This window comes from Ascaphus truei, chromosome 16 (genome assembly GCF_040206685.1).
Source record: "Ascaphus truei isolate aAscTru1 chromosome 16, aAscTru1.hap1, whole genome shotgun sequence".
Lineage (NCBI taxonomy): Eukaryota > Metazoa > Chordata > Amphibia > Anura > Ascaphidae > Ascaphus > Ascaphus truei.
Window position 1 is genome coordinate 53551509 of NC_134498.1, and position 20491 is coordinate 53571999.

At 51.6% G+C, this 20491-nt stretch overlaps 1 protein-coding gene across 5 annotated transcripts in view; it reads right to left on the reverse strand.

Annotated features, from left to right (window-relative positions):
• Nucleotides 1-20491, reverse strand: part of LOC142467647 (disks large homolog 3) — an 85458-nt gene that overhangs the window by 40246 nt on the left and 24721 nt on the right. For 3 of the 5 annotated variants that reach the window (XR_012788449.1, XM_075573588.1, XM_075573589.1), the window contains exon 5: nt 11626-11713. Coding sequence is in view for 4 of the 5 variants with exons in the window: in XM_075573588.1 (XP_075429703.1) it covers nt 11626-11713 (88 nt within the window). In the remaining variant the exon portion in view is untranslated. Of the gene's footprint in view, nt 1-4569; nt 4616-11625; nt 11714-20491 lie in introns of all 5 variants that reach the window. The other 2 variants (XM_075573590.1, XM_075573591.1) reach the window with 1 other exon arrangement.

Consider the following 20491-nt stretch of genomic DNA (forward strand, 5'->3'; position numbering starts at 1 on the left):
TATCAGGGTGCTATATACCTCCGTGTGTGACACAGTATATCAGGGTGCTATATACCTCCGTGTGTGACACAGTATATCAGGGTGCTATATACCTCCGTGTGTGACACAGTATATCAGGGTGCTATATACCTCCGTGTGTGACACAGTATATCAGGGTGCTATATACCTCCGTGTGTGACACAGTATATCAGGGTGCTATATACCTCCGTGTGTGACACAGTATATCAGGGTGCTATATACCTCCGTGTGTGACACAGTATATCAGGGTGCTATATACCTCCGTGTGTGACACAGTATATCAGGGTGCTATATACCTCCGTGTGTGACACAGTATATCAGGGTGCTATATACCTCCGTGTGTGACACAGTATATCAGGGTGCTATATACCTCCGTGTGTGACACAGTATATCAGGGTGCTATATACCTCCGTGTGTGACACAGTATATCAGGGTGCTATATACCTCCGTGTGTGACACAGTATATCAGGGTGCTATATACCTCCGTGTGTGACACAGTATATCAGGGTGCTATATACCTCCGTGTGTGACACAGTATATCAGGGTGCTATATACCTCCGTGTGTGACACAGTATATCAGGGTGCTATATACCTCCGTGTGTGACACAGTATATCAGGGTGCTATATACCTCCGTGTGTGACACAGTATATCAGGGTGCTATATACCTCCGTGTGTGACACAGTATATCAGGGTGCTATATACCTCCGTGTGTGACACAGTATATCAGGGTGCTATATACCTCCGTGTGTGACACAGTATATCAGGGTGCTATATACCTCCGTGTGTGACACAGTATATCAGGGTGCTATATACCTCCGTGTGTGACACAGTATATCAGGGTGCTATATACCTCCGTGTGTGACACAGTATATCAGGGTGCTATATACCTCCGTGTGTGACACAGTATATCAGGGTGCTATATACCTCCGTGTGTGACACAGTATATCAGGGTGCTATATACCTCCGTGTGTGACACAGTATATCAGGGTGCTATATACCTCCGTGTGTGACACAGTATATCAGGGTGCTATATACCTCCGTGTGTGACACAGTATATCAGGGTGCTATATACCTCCGTGTGTGACACAGTATATCAGGGTGCTATATACCTCCGTGTGTGACACAGTATATCAGGGTGCTATATACCTCCGTGTGTGACACAGTATATCAGGGTGCTATATACCTCCGTGTGTGACACAGTATATCAGGGTGCTATATACCTCCGTGTGTGACACAGTATATCAGGGTGCTATATACCTCCGTGTGTGACACAGTATATCAGGGTGCTATATACCTCCGTGTGTGACACAGTATATCAGGGTGCTATATACCTCCGTGTGTGACACAGTATATCAGGGTGCTATATACCTCCGTGTGTGACACAGTATATCAGGGTGCTATATACCTCCGTGTGTGACACAGTATATCAGGGTGCTATATACCTCCGTGTGTGACACAGTATATCAGGGTGCTATATACCTCCGTGTGTGACACAGTATATCAGGGTGCTATATACCTCCGTGTGTGACACAGTATATCAGGGTGCTATATACCTCCGTGTGTGACACAGTATATCAGGGTGCTATATACCTCCGTGTGTGACACAGTATATCAGGGTGCTATATACCTCCGTGTGTGACACAGTATATCAGGGTGCTATATACCTCCGTGTGTGACACAGTATATCAGGGTGCTATATACCTCCGTGTGTGACACAGTATATCAGGGTGCTATATACCTCCGTGTGTGACACAGTATATCAGGGTGCTATATACCTCCGTGTGTGACACAGTATATCAGGGTGCTATATACCTCCGTGTGTGACACAGTATATCAGGGTGCTATATACCTCCGTGTGTGACACAGTATATCAGGGTGCTATATACCTCCGTGTGTGACACAGTATATCAGGGTGCTATATACCTCCGTGTGTGACACAGTATATCAGGGTGCTATATACCTCCGTGTGTGACACAGTATATCAGGGTGCTATATACCTCCGTGTGTGACACAGTATATCAGGGTGCTATATACCTCCGTGTGTGACACAGTATATCAGGGTGCTATATACCTCCGTGTGTGACACAGTATATCAGGGTGCTATATACCTCCGTGTGTGACACAGTATATCAGGGTGCTATATACCTCCGTGTGTGACACAGTATATCAGGGTGCTATATACCTCCGTGTGTGACACAGTATATCAGGGTGCTATATACCTCCGTGTGTGACACAGTATATCAGGGTGCTATATACCTCCGTGTGTGACACAGTATATCAGGGTGCTATATACCTCCGTGTGTGACACAGTATATCAGGGTGCTATATACCTCCGTGTGTGACACAGTATATCAGGGTGCTATATACCTCCGTGTGTGACACAGTATATCAGGGTGCTATATACCTCCGTGTGTGACACAGTATATCAGGGTGCTATATACCTCCGTGTGTGACACAGTATATCAGGGTGCTATATACCTCCGTGTGTGACACAGTATATCAGGGTGCTATATACCTCCGTGTGTGACACAGTATATCAGGGTGCTATATACCTCCGTGTGTGACACAGTATATCAGGGTGCTATATACCTCCGTGTGTGACACAGTATATCAGGGTGCTATATACCTCCGTGTGTGACACAGTATATCAGGGTGCTATATACCTCCGTGTGTGACACAGTATATCAGGGTGCTATATACCTCCGTGTGTGACACAGTATATCAGGGTGCTATATACCTCCGTGTGTGACACAGTATATCAGGGTGCTATATACCTCCGTGTGTGACACAGTATATCAGGGTGCTATATACCTCCGTGTGTGACACAGTATATCAGGGTGCTATATACCTCCGTGTGTGACACAGTATATCAGGGTGCTATATACCTCCGTGTGTGACACAGTATATCAGGGTGCTATATACCTCCGTGTGTGACACAGTATATCAGGGTGCTATATACCTCCGTGTGTGACACAGTATATCAGGGTGCTATATACCTCCGTGTGTGACACAGTATATCAGGGTGCTATATACCTCCGTGTGTGACACAGTATATCAGGGTGCTATATACCTCCGTGTGTGACACAGTATATCAGGGTGCTATATACCTCCGTGTGTGACACAGTATATCAGGGTAACAGTACCCAATAAGTAACGCAACATCGCAAGTCGGGCGCAGGTCCGACAGCTACAAGGTCACGTAACCAGATCAAGGACAGTCACATGGTGGCAGATCCATGGTGGCCGGGTCCGCCACCGCGAATGCAGCAGAGCGGGATAATGTGCTGCAGCAGCAGAGCGGGATAATGTGCTGCAGCAGCAGAGCGGGATAATGTGCTGCAGCAGCAGAGCGGGATAATGTGCTGCAGCAGCAGAGCGGGATAATGTGCTGCAGCAGCAGAGCGGGATAATGTGCTGCAGCAGCAGGGACATTGTGCTGCAGCAGGGACATTGTGCTGCAGCAGGGACATTGTGCCCATACAATGAGCTTGGACACAGTGGCTAGCGAGGGAATTATTATTGGGGGCAGAGGGGCATCTGAGGCTCTAAAACACCACATAGAATTAGCTCCAAATTCTTGTTATGAAACCACTGGAAAACCCTGCAAAGCGCCGGCAGCTTCCGCCTGCCGCGGTCACCGCCTGCTTAGCACCGTCTGATTGGACGCTGGTAATTTAGGGGGGTTCTTTACCGGTTATTGTTCTGGAGAGATCGTCGGAGAAATAAATTACTATTCAGACATTGGAGGGGTATGGTGGGTGGGAGCATGGGGGGGGGGGGAGTTTGTAAGGGGGGGGTAGTTTGTAAGGGGAGGGGAGTGGGAGTTTGTAAGAGGGGGGAAGGAGTTTGTAAGGGGGGGAGGAAATTTGTGGGGGGGAGGGAGTTTGTGGGGGGGGAGTGGGAGTTTGTGGGGGGGTGAGTGGAAGTTTGTGGGGGGGGAGTGGGAGTTTGTGGGGGGGAGTGGGAGTTTGTGGGGGGGAGTGGGAGTTTGTGGGGGGGAGTGGGAGTTTGTGGGGGGGAGTGGGAGTTTGTGGGGGGAGTGGGAGTTTGTGGGGGGGAAGTGGGGGTTGGGGGGAGTTTGTGGGGGTGGGGGGGTGAGTGGGAGTTTGTGGGGGGGTGAGTGGGAGTTTGTGGGGGGATGAGTGGGAGTTTGTGGGGGGGTGAGTGGGAGTTTGTGGGGGGGGAGTGGGAGTTTGTGGGGGGGGAGTGGGAGTTTGTGGGGGGGTGAGTGGGAGTGGGAGTTTGTGGGGGGGAGTGGGAGTTTGTGGGGGGGAGTGGAAGTTTGTGGGGGGGGGAGTGGGAGCTTGAGGGGGGGGAACTGGGGGTTGGGGGGAGTTTGTGGGGGTGGGGGGAGTTTGTAAGGGGGGGAGTGGGAGTTTGTGTGTGTGGGGGGGGGGGGAGTGTGTATGCCTTGTGTGCTGAAGGGTGGGGGCTGGAATAGAGACTGCAAAGCACCCTCTTCCCCACAAGGGAGAACAGATTGAGCCACCAAGCACAGACACCAAAAATATAAACTCAGTGCCACTCAGACCGGGCAGCGAGAGACTTACTCAGACTCTTTGATCCATAATAATCGTCACTTAAGCCAGGGAAGTCCTGATATTGCAGAGACAGGAGAGAGACAGAGACAGTGAGAGACAGCCAGAGAGACAGCCAGAGAGAGTGGCAGGAAGAGACCACTAGAAAAGCCCACAGGAACGGAGAGTCACCACACCGATAACCCCATGCTAGCAGTCCATGTCACTCTCCCTCCCGCCCCCTATATATGTAGGTGCCTCACGCACGCTAAGCGGGAGCTCTCACACAACCGATCGGTCTCAGATCTAAACTGTGCCCCCCATAGGCTGTGGGTGGGGGGAGGGGTCGGCATATCCAGGACAACGCTATACACCAAGCAGAGTGCTCCATGCTCTGAAGGTCTGGCAGACGGGGGCATCGTGATTAACGTGACAGCCCCGCCCTGTGGGAGGCGCTCACCCCCCCCCCTGCCGTGTAGGGGCAGGGACCATCAGCATCAGCACTATAGGATGCAAAGTGTGAGCTCTGGGGGTCCATACTCCTGTAGCACGGAGACCAGAGAGCATTTACTATGCGCAAAGAGTTACACGCCGCCAGCAGCAAGGTTAGACACAGCCACACGTCACAACCTCCATCCTGCGCCAAACACACACACGTCACAACCTCCATCCTGCGCCAAACACACACACGTCAACCTCCATCCTGCGCCAAACACACACACGTCAACCTCCATCCTGCGCCAAACACACACACGTCAACCTCCATCCTGCGCCAAACACACACACGTCAACCTCCATCCTGCGCCAAACACACACACGTCAACCTCCATCCTGCGCCAAACACACACACGTCAACCTCCATCCTGCGCCAAACACACACGTCACAACCTCCATCCTGCGCCAAACACACACACGTCAACCTCCATCCTGCGCCAAACACACACACTTCAACCTCCATCCTGCGCCAAACACACACACGTCAACCTCCATCCTGCGCCAAACACACACACGTCAACCTCCATCCTGCGCCAAACACACACACGTCAACCTCCATCCTGCGCCAAACACACAAACGTCACACCCTCCATCCTGCGCCAAACACACACACGACAACCTCCATCCTGCGCCAAACACACACACGTCAACCTCCATCCTGCGCCAAACACACACACGTCAACCTCCATCCTGCGCCAAACACACACACGTCAACCTCCATCCTGCGCCAAACACACACACGTCACAACCTCCATCCTGCGCCAAACACACACACGTCAACCTCCATCCTGCGCCAAACACACACACGTCACAAACTCCATCCTGCGCCAAACACACACACGTCACAACCTCCATCCTGCGCCAAACACACACACGTCAACCTCCATCCTGCGCCAAACACACACACGTCAACCTCCATCCTGCGCCAAACACACACACGTCAACCTCCATCCTGCGCCAAACACACACACGTCAACCTCCATCCTGCGCCAAACACACACACGTCAACCTCCATCCTGCGCCAAACACACAAACGTCACAACCTCCATCCTGCGCCAAACACACACACGTCAACCTCCATCCTGCGCCAAACACACACACGTCAACCTCCATCCTGCGCCAAACACACACACGTCAACCTCCATCCTGCGCCAAACACACACACGTCAACCTCCATCCTGCGCCAAACACACACACGTCAACCTCCATCCTGCGCCAAACACACACACGTCAACCTCCATCCTGCGCCAAACACACACACGTCACAACCTCCATCCTGCGCCAAACACACACACGTCAACCTCCATCCTGCGCCAAACACACACACGTCAACCTCCATCCTGCGCCAAACACACACACGTCAACCTCCATCCTGCGCCAAACACACACACGTCACAACCTCCATCCTGCGACAAACACCCACACGTCACAACCTCCATCCTGCGCGAAACACACACACGTCACAACCTCCATCCTGCGCCAAACACACACACGTCACAACCTCCATCCTGCGCCAAACACACACACGTCACAACCTCCATCTTGCGCCAAACACACACACGTCAACCTCCATCCTGCGCCAAACACACACACGTCAACCTCCATCCTGCGCCAAACACACACACGTCAACCTCCATCCTGCGCCAAACACACACACGTCAACCTCCATCCTGCGCCAAACACACACACGTCACAACCTCCATCCTGCGCCAAACACACATACGTCACAACCTCCATCCTGCGCCAAACACACACACGTCAACCTCCATCCTGCGCCAAACACACACACACGTCACAACCTCCATCCTGCGCCAAACACACACACGTCAACCTCCATCCTGCGCCAAACACACACGTCACAACCTCCATCCTGCGCCAAACACACACACGTCAACCTCCATCCTGCGCCAAACACACACACGTCAACCTCCATCCTGCGCCAAACACACACACGTCAACCTCCATCCTGCGCCAAACACACACACGTCATCCTCCATCCTGCGCCAAACACACACACGTCAAAACCTCCATCCTGCGCCAAACACACACACGTCAACCTCCATCCTGCGCCAAACACACACACGTCAACCTCCATCCTGCGCCAAACACACACACGTCAACCTCCATCCTGCGCCAAACACACACACACGTCACAACCTCCATCCTGCGCCAAACACACACACGTCAACCTCCATCCTGCGCCAAACACACACACGTCACAACCTCCATCCTGCACCAAACACACACACGTCACAACCTCCATCCTGCGCCAAACACACACACGTCATCCTCCATCCTGCGCCAAACACACACACGTCACAACCTCCATCCTGCGCCAAACACATACACGTCAACCTCCATCCTGCGCCAAACACACACACGTCAACCTCCATCCTGCGCCAAACACACACACGTCAACCTCCATCCTGCGCCAAACACACACACGTCAACCTCCATCCTGCGCCAAACACACACGTCACACCCTCCATCCTGCGCCAAACACACACACGTCACAACCTCCATCCTGCACCAAACACACACACGTCACAACCTCCATCCTGCGCCAAACACACACACGTCAACCTCCATCCTGCGCCAAACACACACACGTCAACCTCCATCCTGCGCCAAACACACACACACACGTCAACCTCCATCCTGCGCCAAACACACACACGTCAACCTCCATCCTGCGCCAAACACACACGTCACACCCTCCATCCTGCGCCAAACACACACACGTCACAACCTCCATCCTGCACCAAACACACACACGTCAACCTCCATCCTGCGCCAAACACACACACGTCAACCTCCATCCTGCGCCAAACACACACACACGTCACAACCTCCATCCTGCGCCAAACACACACACGTCAACCTCCATCCTGCGCCAAACACACACACGTCACAACCTCCATCCTGCGCCAAACACACACACGTCAACCTCCATCCTGCGCCAAACACACACACGTCACAAACTCCATCCTGCACCAAACACACACACGTCAACCTCCATCCTGCGCCAAACACACACACGTCACAACCTCCATCCTGCGCCAAACACACACACGTCAACCTCCATCCTGCGCCAAACACACACACACGTCACAACCTCCATCCTGCGCCAAACACACACACGTCAACCTCCATCCTGCGCCAAACACACACACGTCACAACCTCCATCCTGCACCAAACACACACACGTCATCCTCCATCCTGCGCCAAACACACACACGTCAACCTCCATCCTGCGCCAAACACACACACGTCAACCTCCATCCTGCGCCAAACACACACACGTCACAACCTCCATCCTGCGCCAAACAAACACGTCAACCTCCATCCTGCGCCAAACACACACACGTCAACCTCCATCCTGCGCCAAACACACACACGTCAACCTCCATCCTGCGCCAAACAAACACGTCAACCTCCATCCTGCGCCAAACACACACACACGTCAACCTCCATCCTGCGCCAAACACACACACGTCACAACCTCCATCCTGCGCCAAACACACACACGTCATCCTCCATTCTGCGCCAAACACACACACGTCAACCTCCATCCTGCGCCAAACACACACACGTCAACCTCCATCCTGCGCCAAACACACACGTCACACCCTCCATCCTGCGCCAAACACACACACGTCACAACCTCCATCCTGCACCAAACACACACACTTCAACCTCCATCCTGCGCCAAACACACACACGTCAACCTCCATCCTGCGCCAAACACACACACACGTCACAACCTCCATCCTGCACCAAACACACACACGTCACAACCTCCATCCTGCGCCAAACACACACACGTCATCCTCCATCCTGCGCCAAACACACACACGTCAACCTCCATCCTGCGCCAAACACACACACGTCAACCTCCATCCTGCGCCAAACACACACACGTCACAACCTCCATCCTGCGCCAAACAAACACGTCAACCTCCATCCTGCGCCAAACACACACACGTCAACCTCCATCCTGCGCCAAACACACACACGTCAACCTCCATCCTGCGCCAAACAAACACGTCAACCTCCATCCTGCGCCAAACACACACGTCAACCTCCATCCTGCGCCAAACACACACACGTCACAACCTCCATCCTGCGCCAAACACACACACGTCATCCTCCATTCTGCGCCAAACACACACACGTCAACCTCCATCCTGCGCCAAACACACACACGTCAACCTCCATCCTGCGCCAAACACACACACGTCATCCTCCATCCTGCGCCAAACACACACACGTCAACCTCCATCCTGCGCCAAACACACACACACACGTCACAACCTCCATCCTGCACCAAACACACACACGTCACAACCTCCATCCTGCGCCAAACACACACACGTCATCCTCCATCCTGCGCCAAACACACACACGTCAACCTCCATCCTGCGCCAAACACACACACACGTCAACCTCCATCCTGCGCCAAACACACACACGTCACAACCTCCATCCTGCGCCAAACACACACACGTCAACCTCCATCCTGCGCCAAACACACACGTCACACCCTCCATCCTGCGCCAAACACACACACGTCACAACCTCCATCCTGCACCAAACACACACACGTCAACCTCCATCCTGCGCCAAACACACACACGTCAACCTCCATCCTGCGCCAAACACACACACACGTCACAACCTCCATCCTGCACCAAACACACACACGTCACAACCTCCATCCTGCGCCAAACACACACACGTCATCCTCCATCCTGCGCCAAACACACACACGTCAACCTCCATCCTGCGCCAAACACACACACGTCAACCTCCATCCTGCGCCAAACACACACACACGTCACAACCTCCATCCTGCGCCAAACAAACACGTCAACCTCCATCCTGCGCCAAACACACACACGTCAACCTCCATCCTGCGCCAAACACACACACGTCAACCTCCATCCTGCGCCAAACAAACACGTCAACCTCCATCCTGCGCCAAACACACACACGTCAACCTCCATCCTGCGCCAAACACACACACGTCACAACCTCCATCCTGCGCCAAACACACACACGTCATCCTCCATTCTGCGCCAAACACACACACGTCAACCTCCATCCTGCGCCAAACACACACACGTCAACCTCCATCCTGCGCCAAACACACACACGTCATCCTCCATCCTGCGCCAAACACACACACGTCAACCTCCATCCTGCGCCAAACACACACACGTCAACCTCCATCCTGCGCCAAACACACACGTCAACCTCCATTCTGCACCAAACACACACACGTCACAACCTCCATCCTGCGCCAAACACACACGTCACAACCTCCATCCTGCGCAAAACACACACGTCAACCTCCATCCTGCGCCAAACACACACGTCACAACCTCCATCCTGCGCCAAACACACACGTCAACCTCCATCCTGCGCCAAACACACACACATCAACCTCCATCCTGCGTTAAACACACACGTCACAACCTCCATCCTGCGCCAAACACACACACGTCAACCTCCATCCTGCGCCAAACACACACACGTCAACCTCCATCCTGCGCCAAACACACACGTCAACCTCCATCCTGCGCCAAACACACACACGTCACAACCTCCATCCTGCGCCAAACACACACACGTCACAACCTCCATCCTGCGCCAAACACACACACGTCACAACCTCCATCCTGCGCCAAACACACACACGTCAACCTCCATCCTGCGCCAAACACACACACGTCAACCTCCATCCTGCACCAAACACACACGTCACAACCTCCATCCTGCACCAAACACACACGTCACAACCTCCATCCTGCACCAAACACACACACGTCAACCTCCATCCTGCGCCAAACACACACACGTCACAACCTCCATCCTGCGCCAAACACACACACGTCACAACCTCCATCCTGCGCCAAACACACACACGTCACAACCTCCATCCTGCGCCAAACACACACACGTCAACCTCCATCCTGCGCCAAACACACACACGTCACAACCTCCATCCTGCGCCAAACACACACACGTCAACCTCCATCCTGCGCCAAACACACACACGTCAACCTCCATCCTGCGCCAAACACACACATGTCACAACCTCCATCCTGCGCCAAACACACACACGTCAACCTCCATCCTGCTCCAAACACACACACGTCAACCTCCATCCTGCGCCAAACACACACACGTCAACCTCCATCCTGCGCCAAACACACACACGTCACAACCTCCATCCTGCACCAAACACACACGTCACAACCTCCATCCTGCGCCAAACACACACGTCAACCTCCATCCTGCGCCAAACACACACGTCAACCTCCACCCTGCGCGCGCATACACGTCACTGCCCCACCATCCTGCGCGCGCACGCACTTCACTGCCCCTCCATCCTGCGCGCGCACACTTCACTGCCCCTCCATCCTGCGTGCACACACACACGTCACTGCCCCTCCATCCTGCCACATACACACACACGTCACCGCCCCTCCATCCTGCCACACACACACACACACACAAACCTCCATCCTGCCCTGACACACACACACACACACCTCCATCTTGCCCTGACACACACACACCTTACTTACGTGCAGTGCCTGTCTCCTGAACAAGGCTCTTGTAAAACGGAAACTTGCGAGACAGTCGGAAACTCTTTTTACGCTTAGATTTGATGTACTGCAGGTCGGAGGGGTGGGCATGGGGGGGGGGGGAGATGTAGAAGAGGGACAGAGAGCAGGAGAAGAGGGGAGGATGAAGGGGAGAGGAGGGGAGAGGAGGGGAGGATGAAGGGGAGAGGAGGGGAGGATGAAGGGGAGAGGAGGGGAGAGGAGGGGAGGATGAAGGGGAGGATGAAGGGGAGAGGAGGGGAGGATGAAGGGGAGAAAGATGAGGGGAAGAAGGGAGTGGAGATGAGATGGGGAAAAAAACAAAAAGACAAAGACAAAAATGGGTTTATATGACATGCAAAAGGAATTCTAATGATATTATGTGATGAGCTGAGGGAGGGGGGGGCGGCATGAGATGCAGGGAGGAGCTTCAGGGGCTTTAATTCCGACATGCCTGTCCTGCTTTCACACAGGGGAGTGGAGGGGAATTAAAGCCGCAGTGAGGGGTAATTTAGGGAAGTAAACACTGGTTTGGGGCGGCCATATTTAAAACAGCCGGCAGGAGTTATTCAATGTGAATGGATAGGTGGATTCCCAAAACTGAATTAATGAGAATTCGATACTGGGTATATGTCAAAAGAAAACTATTAAATGAACAATCGGACACTACACTTAATGCCGTATTATGAGCAATCTCATCGTGTATATGCAGACACGGACCAAACGTAAAGGAGGGGGGGGGGGGGGGGAAGGGGAATGACACAAAGGAGGTGGGGAAGGGAAAGGGGTATAAGACAACAGTGGGAAAGTGAGATGTGAAAGGATGAGGGGGGCAACGTTTCGGGGTGGGATGCCCCTTCTTTGGGTCCGTTCCCACAGACCCATAGGGCCTGCGGTACTTCCCTTCAGTCCGACCACGCACTCCCCCCTCCGTTGGGATAAAAGGGCGTATTACACACCAGCGCGTATTACACACCAGGGCGTATTACACACCAGCGCGCACTACACACCAGCGCGCATTACACACCAGGGCGTATTACACACCAGGGCGTATTACACACCAGGGCGTATTACACACCAGGGCGTATTACACACCAGGGCGTATTACACACCAGGGCGTATTACACACCAGGGCGTATTACACACCAGGGCGCATTACACACCAGGGCGTATTACTCATCAGCGCGTATTACTCATCAGCGCGTATTACACACCAGCGCGTATTACACACCAGCGCGTATTACACACCAGGGCGTATTACACACCAGCGCGCGTATTACACACCAGCGCGCGTATTACACACCAGCGCGCATTACACACCAGGGCGCATTACACACCAGGGCGCATTACACACCAGGGCGCATTACACACCAGGGCGCATTACACACCAGGGCGCATTACACACCAGGGCGCATTACACACCAGGGCGCATTACACACCAGGGCGCATTACACACCAGGGCGCATTACACACCAGGGCGCATTACACACCAGCGCGCATTACACACCAGCGCGTATTACACACCAGCGCGTATTACACACCAGCGCGTATTACACACCAGAGCGTATTACACACCAGCGCGTATTACACACCAGCGCGTATTACACACCAGGGCGTATTACACACCAGGGCGTATTACACACCAGCGCGTATTACACACCAGGGCGTATTACACACCAGGGCATATTACACACCAGGGCGTATTACACACCAGCGCGCGTATTACACACCAGCGCGCGTATTACTCATCAGCGCGTATTACACACCAGCGCGCATTACACACCAGGGCGCATTACACACCAGGGCGTATTACACACCAGGGCGTATTACACACCAGGGCGCATTACACACCAGGGCGCATTACACACCAGGGCGCATTACACACCAGGGCGCATTACACACCAGGGCGCATTACACACCAGCGCGTATTACACACCAGCGCGTATTACACACCAGCGCGTATTACACACCAGGGCGTATTACACACCAGCGCGTATTACACACCAGGGCGTATTACACACCAGCGCGTATTACACACCAGCGCGAATTACACACCAGCGCGTATTACACACCAGGGCGTATTACACACCAGCGCGTATTACACACCAGGGCGTATTACACACCAGCGCGTATTACTCATCAGCGCGCATTACACACCAGGGCGCATTACACACCAGCGCGTATTACACACCAGGGCGTATTACACACCAGCGCGTATTACACACCAGGGCGTATTACACACCAGCGCGCATTACACACCAGCGCGCATTACACACCAGCGCGTATTACATTTCTATTATATTTTTTATATTATATTTGTATTATATTTATATTGTATTACAATTCTTCAATTCTTCAGTTTATTTACTATCCCAGCATTCATAACTAGGTATAATATACAGGAGAGCGCCGGTAAAGCCGGGAATCCCAGCATTCATAACTAGGTATAATATACAGGAGAGCGCCGGTAACGCCGGGAATCCCAGCATTCATAACTAGGTATAATATACAGGAGAGCGCCGGTGAAGCCGGGAATCCCAGCATTCATAACTAGGTATAATATACAGGAGAGCGCCGGTAACGCCGGGAATCCCAGCATTCATAACTAGGTATAATATACAGGAGAGCGCCGGTAACGCCGGGAATCCCGGCATCCATTACTAGGTATAATATACAGGAGAGCGCCGGTAACGCCGGGAATCCCAGCATTCATAACTAGGTATAATATACAGGAGAGCGCCGGTAAAGCCGGGAATCCCAGCATTCATAACTAGGTATAATATGCAGGAGAGCGCCGGTAAAGCCGGGAATCCAAGCATTCATATCTAGGTATAATATACAGGAGAGCGCTGGTAACGCCGGGAATCCCAGCATTCATAACTAGGTATAATATACAGGAGAGCGCCGGTAAAGCCGGGAATCCCAGCATTCATAACTAGGTATAATATACAGGAGAGCGCCGGTAAAGCCGGGAATCCCAGCATTCATAACTAGGTATAATATACAGGAGAGCGCCGGTAACGCCGGGAATCCCAGCATTCATAACTAGGTATAATATACAAACGCCGGGAATCCCAGCATTCATAACTAGGTATAATATACAGGAGAGCGCCGGTAAAGCCGGGAATCCCAGCATTCATAACTAGGTATAATATGCAGGAGAGCGCCGGTAAAGCCGGGAATCCCAGCATTCATAACTAGGTATAATATACAGGAGAGCGCCGGTAACGCCGGGAATCCCAGCATTCATAACTAGGTATAATATACAGGAGAGCACCGGTAAAGCCGGGAATCCCAGCATTCATAACTAGGTATAATATACAGGAGAGCACCGGTAAAGCCGGGAATCCCAGCATTCATTACTAAGTATAATATACAGGAGAGCGCCGGTAACGCCGGGAATCCCAGCATTCATAACTAGGTATAATATACAGGAGAGCGCCGGTAAAGCCAGGAATCCCAGCATTCATAACTAGGTATAATATACAGGAGAGCGCCGGTAACGCCGGGAATCCCAGCATTCTTAACTAGGTATAATATACAGGAGAGCGCCGGTAACGCCGGGAATCCCAGCACTCATAACTAGGTATAATATACAGGAGAGCGCCGGTAAAGCCGGGAATCCCAGCATTCATAACTAGGTATAATATACAGGAGAGCGCTGGTAACGCCGGGAATCCCAGCATTCATAACTAGGTATAATATACAGGAGAGCGCCGGTAACGCCGGGAATCCCAGCATTCATAACTAGGTATAATATGCAGGAGAGCGCCGGTAAAGCCGGGAATCCCAACATTCATAACTAGGTATAATATACAGGAGAGCGCTGGTAACGCCGGGAATCCCAGCATTCATAACTAGGTATAATATACAGGAGAGCACCGGTAAAGCCGGGAATCCCAGCATTAATAACTAGGTATAATATACAGGAGAGCGCCGGTAACGCCGGGAATCCCAGCATTCATAACTAGGTATAATATACAGGAGAGCACCGGTAAAGCCGGGAATCCCAGCATTCATAACTAGGTATAATATACAGGAGAGCACCGGTAAAGCCTGGAATCCCAGCATTCATTACTAAGTATAATATACAGGAGAGCGCCGGTAACGCCGGGAATCCCAGCATTCATAACTAGGTATAATATGCAGGAGAGCGCCGGTAAAGCCGGGAATCCCAGCATTCATAACTAGGTATAATATACAGGAGAGCGCCGGTAACGCCGGGAATCCCAGCATTCATTACTAAGTATAATATACAGGAGAGCGCCGGTAAAGCCGGGAATCCCAGCATTCATAACTAGGTATAATATACAGGAGAGCGCCGGTAAAGCCGGGAATCCCAGCATTCATTACTAAGTATAATATACAGGAGAGCGCCGGTAAAGCCGGGAATCCCAGCATTCATAACTAGGTATTATATATACAGGAGAGCGCCGGTAAAGCCGGGAATCCCAGCATTCATAACTAGGTATAATATGCAGGAGAGCGCCGGTAAAGCCGGGAATCCCGGCATTCATAACTAGGTATAATATACAGGAGAGCGCCGGTAAAGCCGGGAATCCCGGCATTCATAACTAGGTATAATATACAGGAGAGCGCCGGTAAAGCCGGGAATCCCAGCATTCATAACTAGGTAAAATATACAGGAGAGCGCCGGTAACACCGGGAATCCCAGCATTCATAACTAGGTATAATATACAGGAGAGCGCCGGTAACGCCGGGAATCCCAGCATTCATAACTAGGTATAATATACAGGAGAGCGCCGGTAACGCCGGGAATCCCAGCATTCATTACTAAGTATAATATACAGGAGAGCGCCGGTAAAGCCGGGAATCCCAGCATTCATAACTAGGTATAATATACAGGAGAGCGCCGGTAAAGCCGGGAATCCCAGCATTCATTACTAAGTATAATATACAGGAGAGCGCCGGTAAAGCCGGGAATCCCAGCATTCATAACTAGGTATTATATATACAGGAGAGCGCCGGTAAAGCCGGGAATCCCAGCATTCATAACTAGGTATAATATGCAGGAGAGCGCCGGTAAAGCCGGGAATCCCGGCATTCATAACTAGGTATAATATACAGGAGAGCGCCGGTAAAGCCGGGAATCCCGGCATTCATAACTAGGTATAATATACAGGAGAGCGCCGGTAAAGCCGGGAATCCCAGCATTCATAACTAGGTATAATATACAGGAGAGCGCCGGTAACACCGGGAATCCCAGCATTCATAACTAGGTATAATATACAGGAGAGCGCCGGTAACGCCGGGAATCCCAGCATTCATAACTAGGTATAATATACAGGAGAGCGCCGGTAACGCCGGGAATCCCAGCATTCATAACTAAGTATAATATACAGGAGAGCGCCGGTAAAGCCGGGAATCCCAGCATTCATAACTAGGTATAATATACAGGAGAGCGCCGGTAAAGCCGGGAATCCCAGCATTCATAACTAGGTATAATATACAGGAGAGCGCCGGTAAAGCCGGGAATCCCAGCATTCATAACTAGGTATAATATACAGGAGAGCGCCGGTAACGCCGGGAATCCCAGCATTCATAACTAGGTATAATATACAGGAGAGCGCCGGTAACGCCGGGAATCCCAGCATTCATAACTAGGTATAATATACAGGAGAGCGCCGGTAAAGCCGGGAATCCCAGCATTCATAACTAGGTATAATATACAGGAGAGCGCCGGTAACGCCGGGAATCCCAGCATTCATAACTAGGTATAATATACAGGAGAGCGCCGGTAAAGCCGGGAATCCCAGCATTCATAACTAGGTATAATATACAGGAGAGCGCCGGTAACGCCGGGAATCCCAGCATTCATAACTAGGTATAATATACAGGAGAGCGCCGGTAACGCCGGGAATCCCAGCATTCATAACTAGGTATAATATACAGGAGAGCGCCGGTAAAGCCGGGAATCCCGGCATTCATAACTAGGTATAATATACAGGAGAGCACCGGTAACGCCGGGAATCCCAGCATTCATAACTAGGTATAATATACAGGAGAGCGCCGGTAAAGCCGGGAATCCCAGCATTCATAACTAGGTATAATATACAGGAGAGCGCCGGTAACGCCGGGAATCCCAGCATTCATAACTAGGTATAATATACAGGAGAGCGCCGGTAAAGCCGGGAATCCCAGCATTCATAACTAGGTATAATATACAGGAGAGCGCCGGTAACGCCGGGAATCCCAGCATTCATAACTAGGTATAATATACAGGAGAGCGCCGGTAACGCCGGGAATCCCAGCATTCATAACTAGGTATAATATACAGGAGAGCGCCGGTAAAGCCGGGAATCCCGGCATTCATAACTAGGTATAATATACAGGAGAGCGCCGGTAACGCCGGGAATCCCAGCATTCATAACTAGGTATAATATACAGGAGAGCGCCGGTAAAGCCGGGAATCCCAGCATTCATAACTAGGTATAATATACAGGAGAGCGCCGGTAAAGCCGGGAATCCCAGCATTCATAACTAGGTATAATATGCAGGAGAGCGCCGGTAACGCCGGGAATCCCAGCATTCATAACTAGGTATAATATACAGGAGAGCGCCGGTAAAGCCGGGAATCCCAGCATTCATAACTAGGTATAATATACAGGAGAGCGCCGGTAAAGCTGGGAATCCCGGCATTCATAACTAGGTATAATATACAGGAGAGCGCCGGTAACGCCGGGAATCCCAGCATTCATAACTAGGTATAATATACAGGAGACCGCCGGTAAAGCCGGGAATCCCGGCATTCATAACTAGGTATAATATACAGGAGAGCGCCGGTAAAGCCGGGAACCCCAGCATTCATAACTAGGTATAATATACAGGAGAGCGCCGGTAAAGCCGGGAATCCCAGCATTCATAACTAGGTATAATATACAGGAGAGCGCCGGTAACGCCGGGAATCCCAGCATTCATAACTAGGTATAATATACAGGAGAGCGCCGGTAAAGCCGGGAATCCCAGCATTCATAACTAGGTATAATATACAGGAGAGCGCCGGTAACGCCGGGAATCCCAGCATTCATAACTAGGTATAATATACAGGAGAGCGCCGGTAAAGCCGGGAATCCCAGCATTCATAACTAGGTATAATATACAGGAGAGCGCCGGTAACGCCGGGAATCCCAGCATTCATAACTAGGTATAATATACAGGAGAGCGCCGGTAACGCCGGGAATCCCGGCATTCATAACTAGGTATAATATACAGGAGAGCGCCGGTAAAGCCGGGAATCCCGGCATTCATAACTAGGTATAATATACAGGAGAGCGCCGGTAACGCCAGGAATCCCAGCATTCATAACTAGGTATAATATACAGGAGAGCGCCGGTAAAGCCGGGAATCCCGGCATTCATAACTAGGTATAATATACAGGAGAGCGCCGGTAACGCCGGGAATCCCAGCATTCATAACTAGGTATAATATACAGGAGAGCGCCGGTAAAGCCGGGAATCCCAGCATTCATAACTAGGTATAATATACAGGAGAGCGCCGGTAAAGCCGGGAATCCCAGCATTCATAACTAGGTATAATATGCAGGAGAGCGCCGGTAACGCCGGGAATCCCAGCATTCATAACTAGGTATAATATACAGGAGAGCGCCGGTAAAGCCGGGAATCCCAGCATTCATAACTAGGTATAATATACAGGAGAGCGCCGGTAAAGCTGGGAATCCCGGCATTCATAACTAGGTATAATATACAGGAGAGCGCCGGTAACGCCGGGAATCCCAGCATTCATAACTAGGTATAATATACAGGAGACCGCCGGTAAAGCCGGGAATCCCGGCATTCATAACTAGGTATAATATACAGGAGAGCGCCGGTAAAGCCGGGAACCCCAGCATTCATAACTAGGTATAATATACAGGAGAGCGCCGGTAAAGCCGGGAATCCCAGCATTCATAACTAGGTATAATATACAGGAGAGCGCCGGTAACGCCGGGAATCCCAGCATTCATAACTAGGTATAATATACAGGAGAGCGCCGGTAAAGCCGGGAATCCCAGCATTCATAACTAGGTATAATATACAGGAGAGCGCCGGTAACGCCGGGAATCCCAGCATTCATAACTAGGTATAATATACAGGAGAGCGCCGGTAAAGCCGGGAATCCCAGCATTCATAACTAGGTATAATATACAGGAGAGCGCCGGTAACGCCGGGAATCCCAGCATTCATAACTAGGTATAATATACAGGAGAGCGCCGGTAACGCCGGGAATCCCGGCATTCATAACTAGGTATAATATACAGGAGAGCGCCGGTAAAGCCGGGAATCCCGGCATTCATAACTAGGTATAATATACAGGAGAGCGCCGGTAACGCCGGGAATCCCAGCATTCATAACTAGGTATAATATACAGGAGAGCGCCGGTAAAGCCGGGAATCCCAGCATTCATAACTAGGTATAATATACAGGAGAGCGCCGGTAACGCCGGTAACGCCGGGAATCCCAGCATTCATAACTAGGTATAATATACAGGAGAGCGCCGGTAAAGCCGGGAATCCCAGCATTCATAACTAGGTATAATATACAGGAGACCGCCGGTAAAGCCGGGAATCCCGGCATTCATAACTAGGTATAATATACAGGAGAGCGCCGGTAAAGCCGGGAACCCCAGCATTCATAACTAGGTATAATATACAGGAGAGCGCCGGTAAAGCCGGGAATCCCAGCATTCATAACTAGGTATAATATACAGGAGAGCGCCGGTAACGCCGGGAATCCCAGCATTCATAACTAGGTATAATATACAGGAGAGCGCCGGTAAAGCCGGGAATCCCAGCATTCATAACTAGGTATAATATACAGGAGAGCGCCGG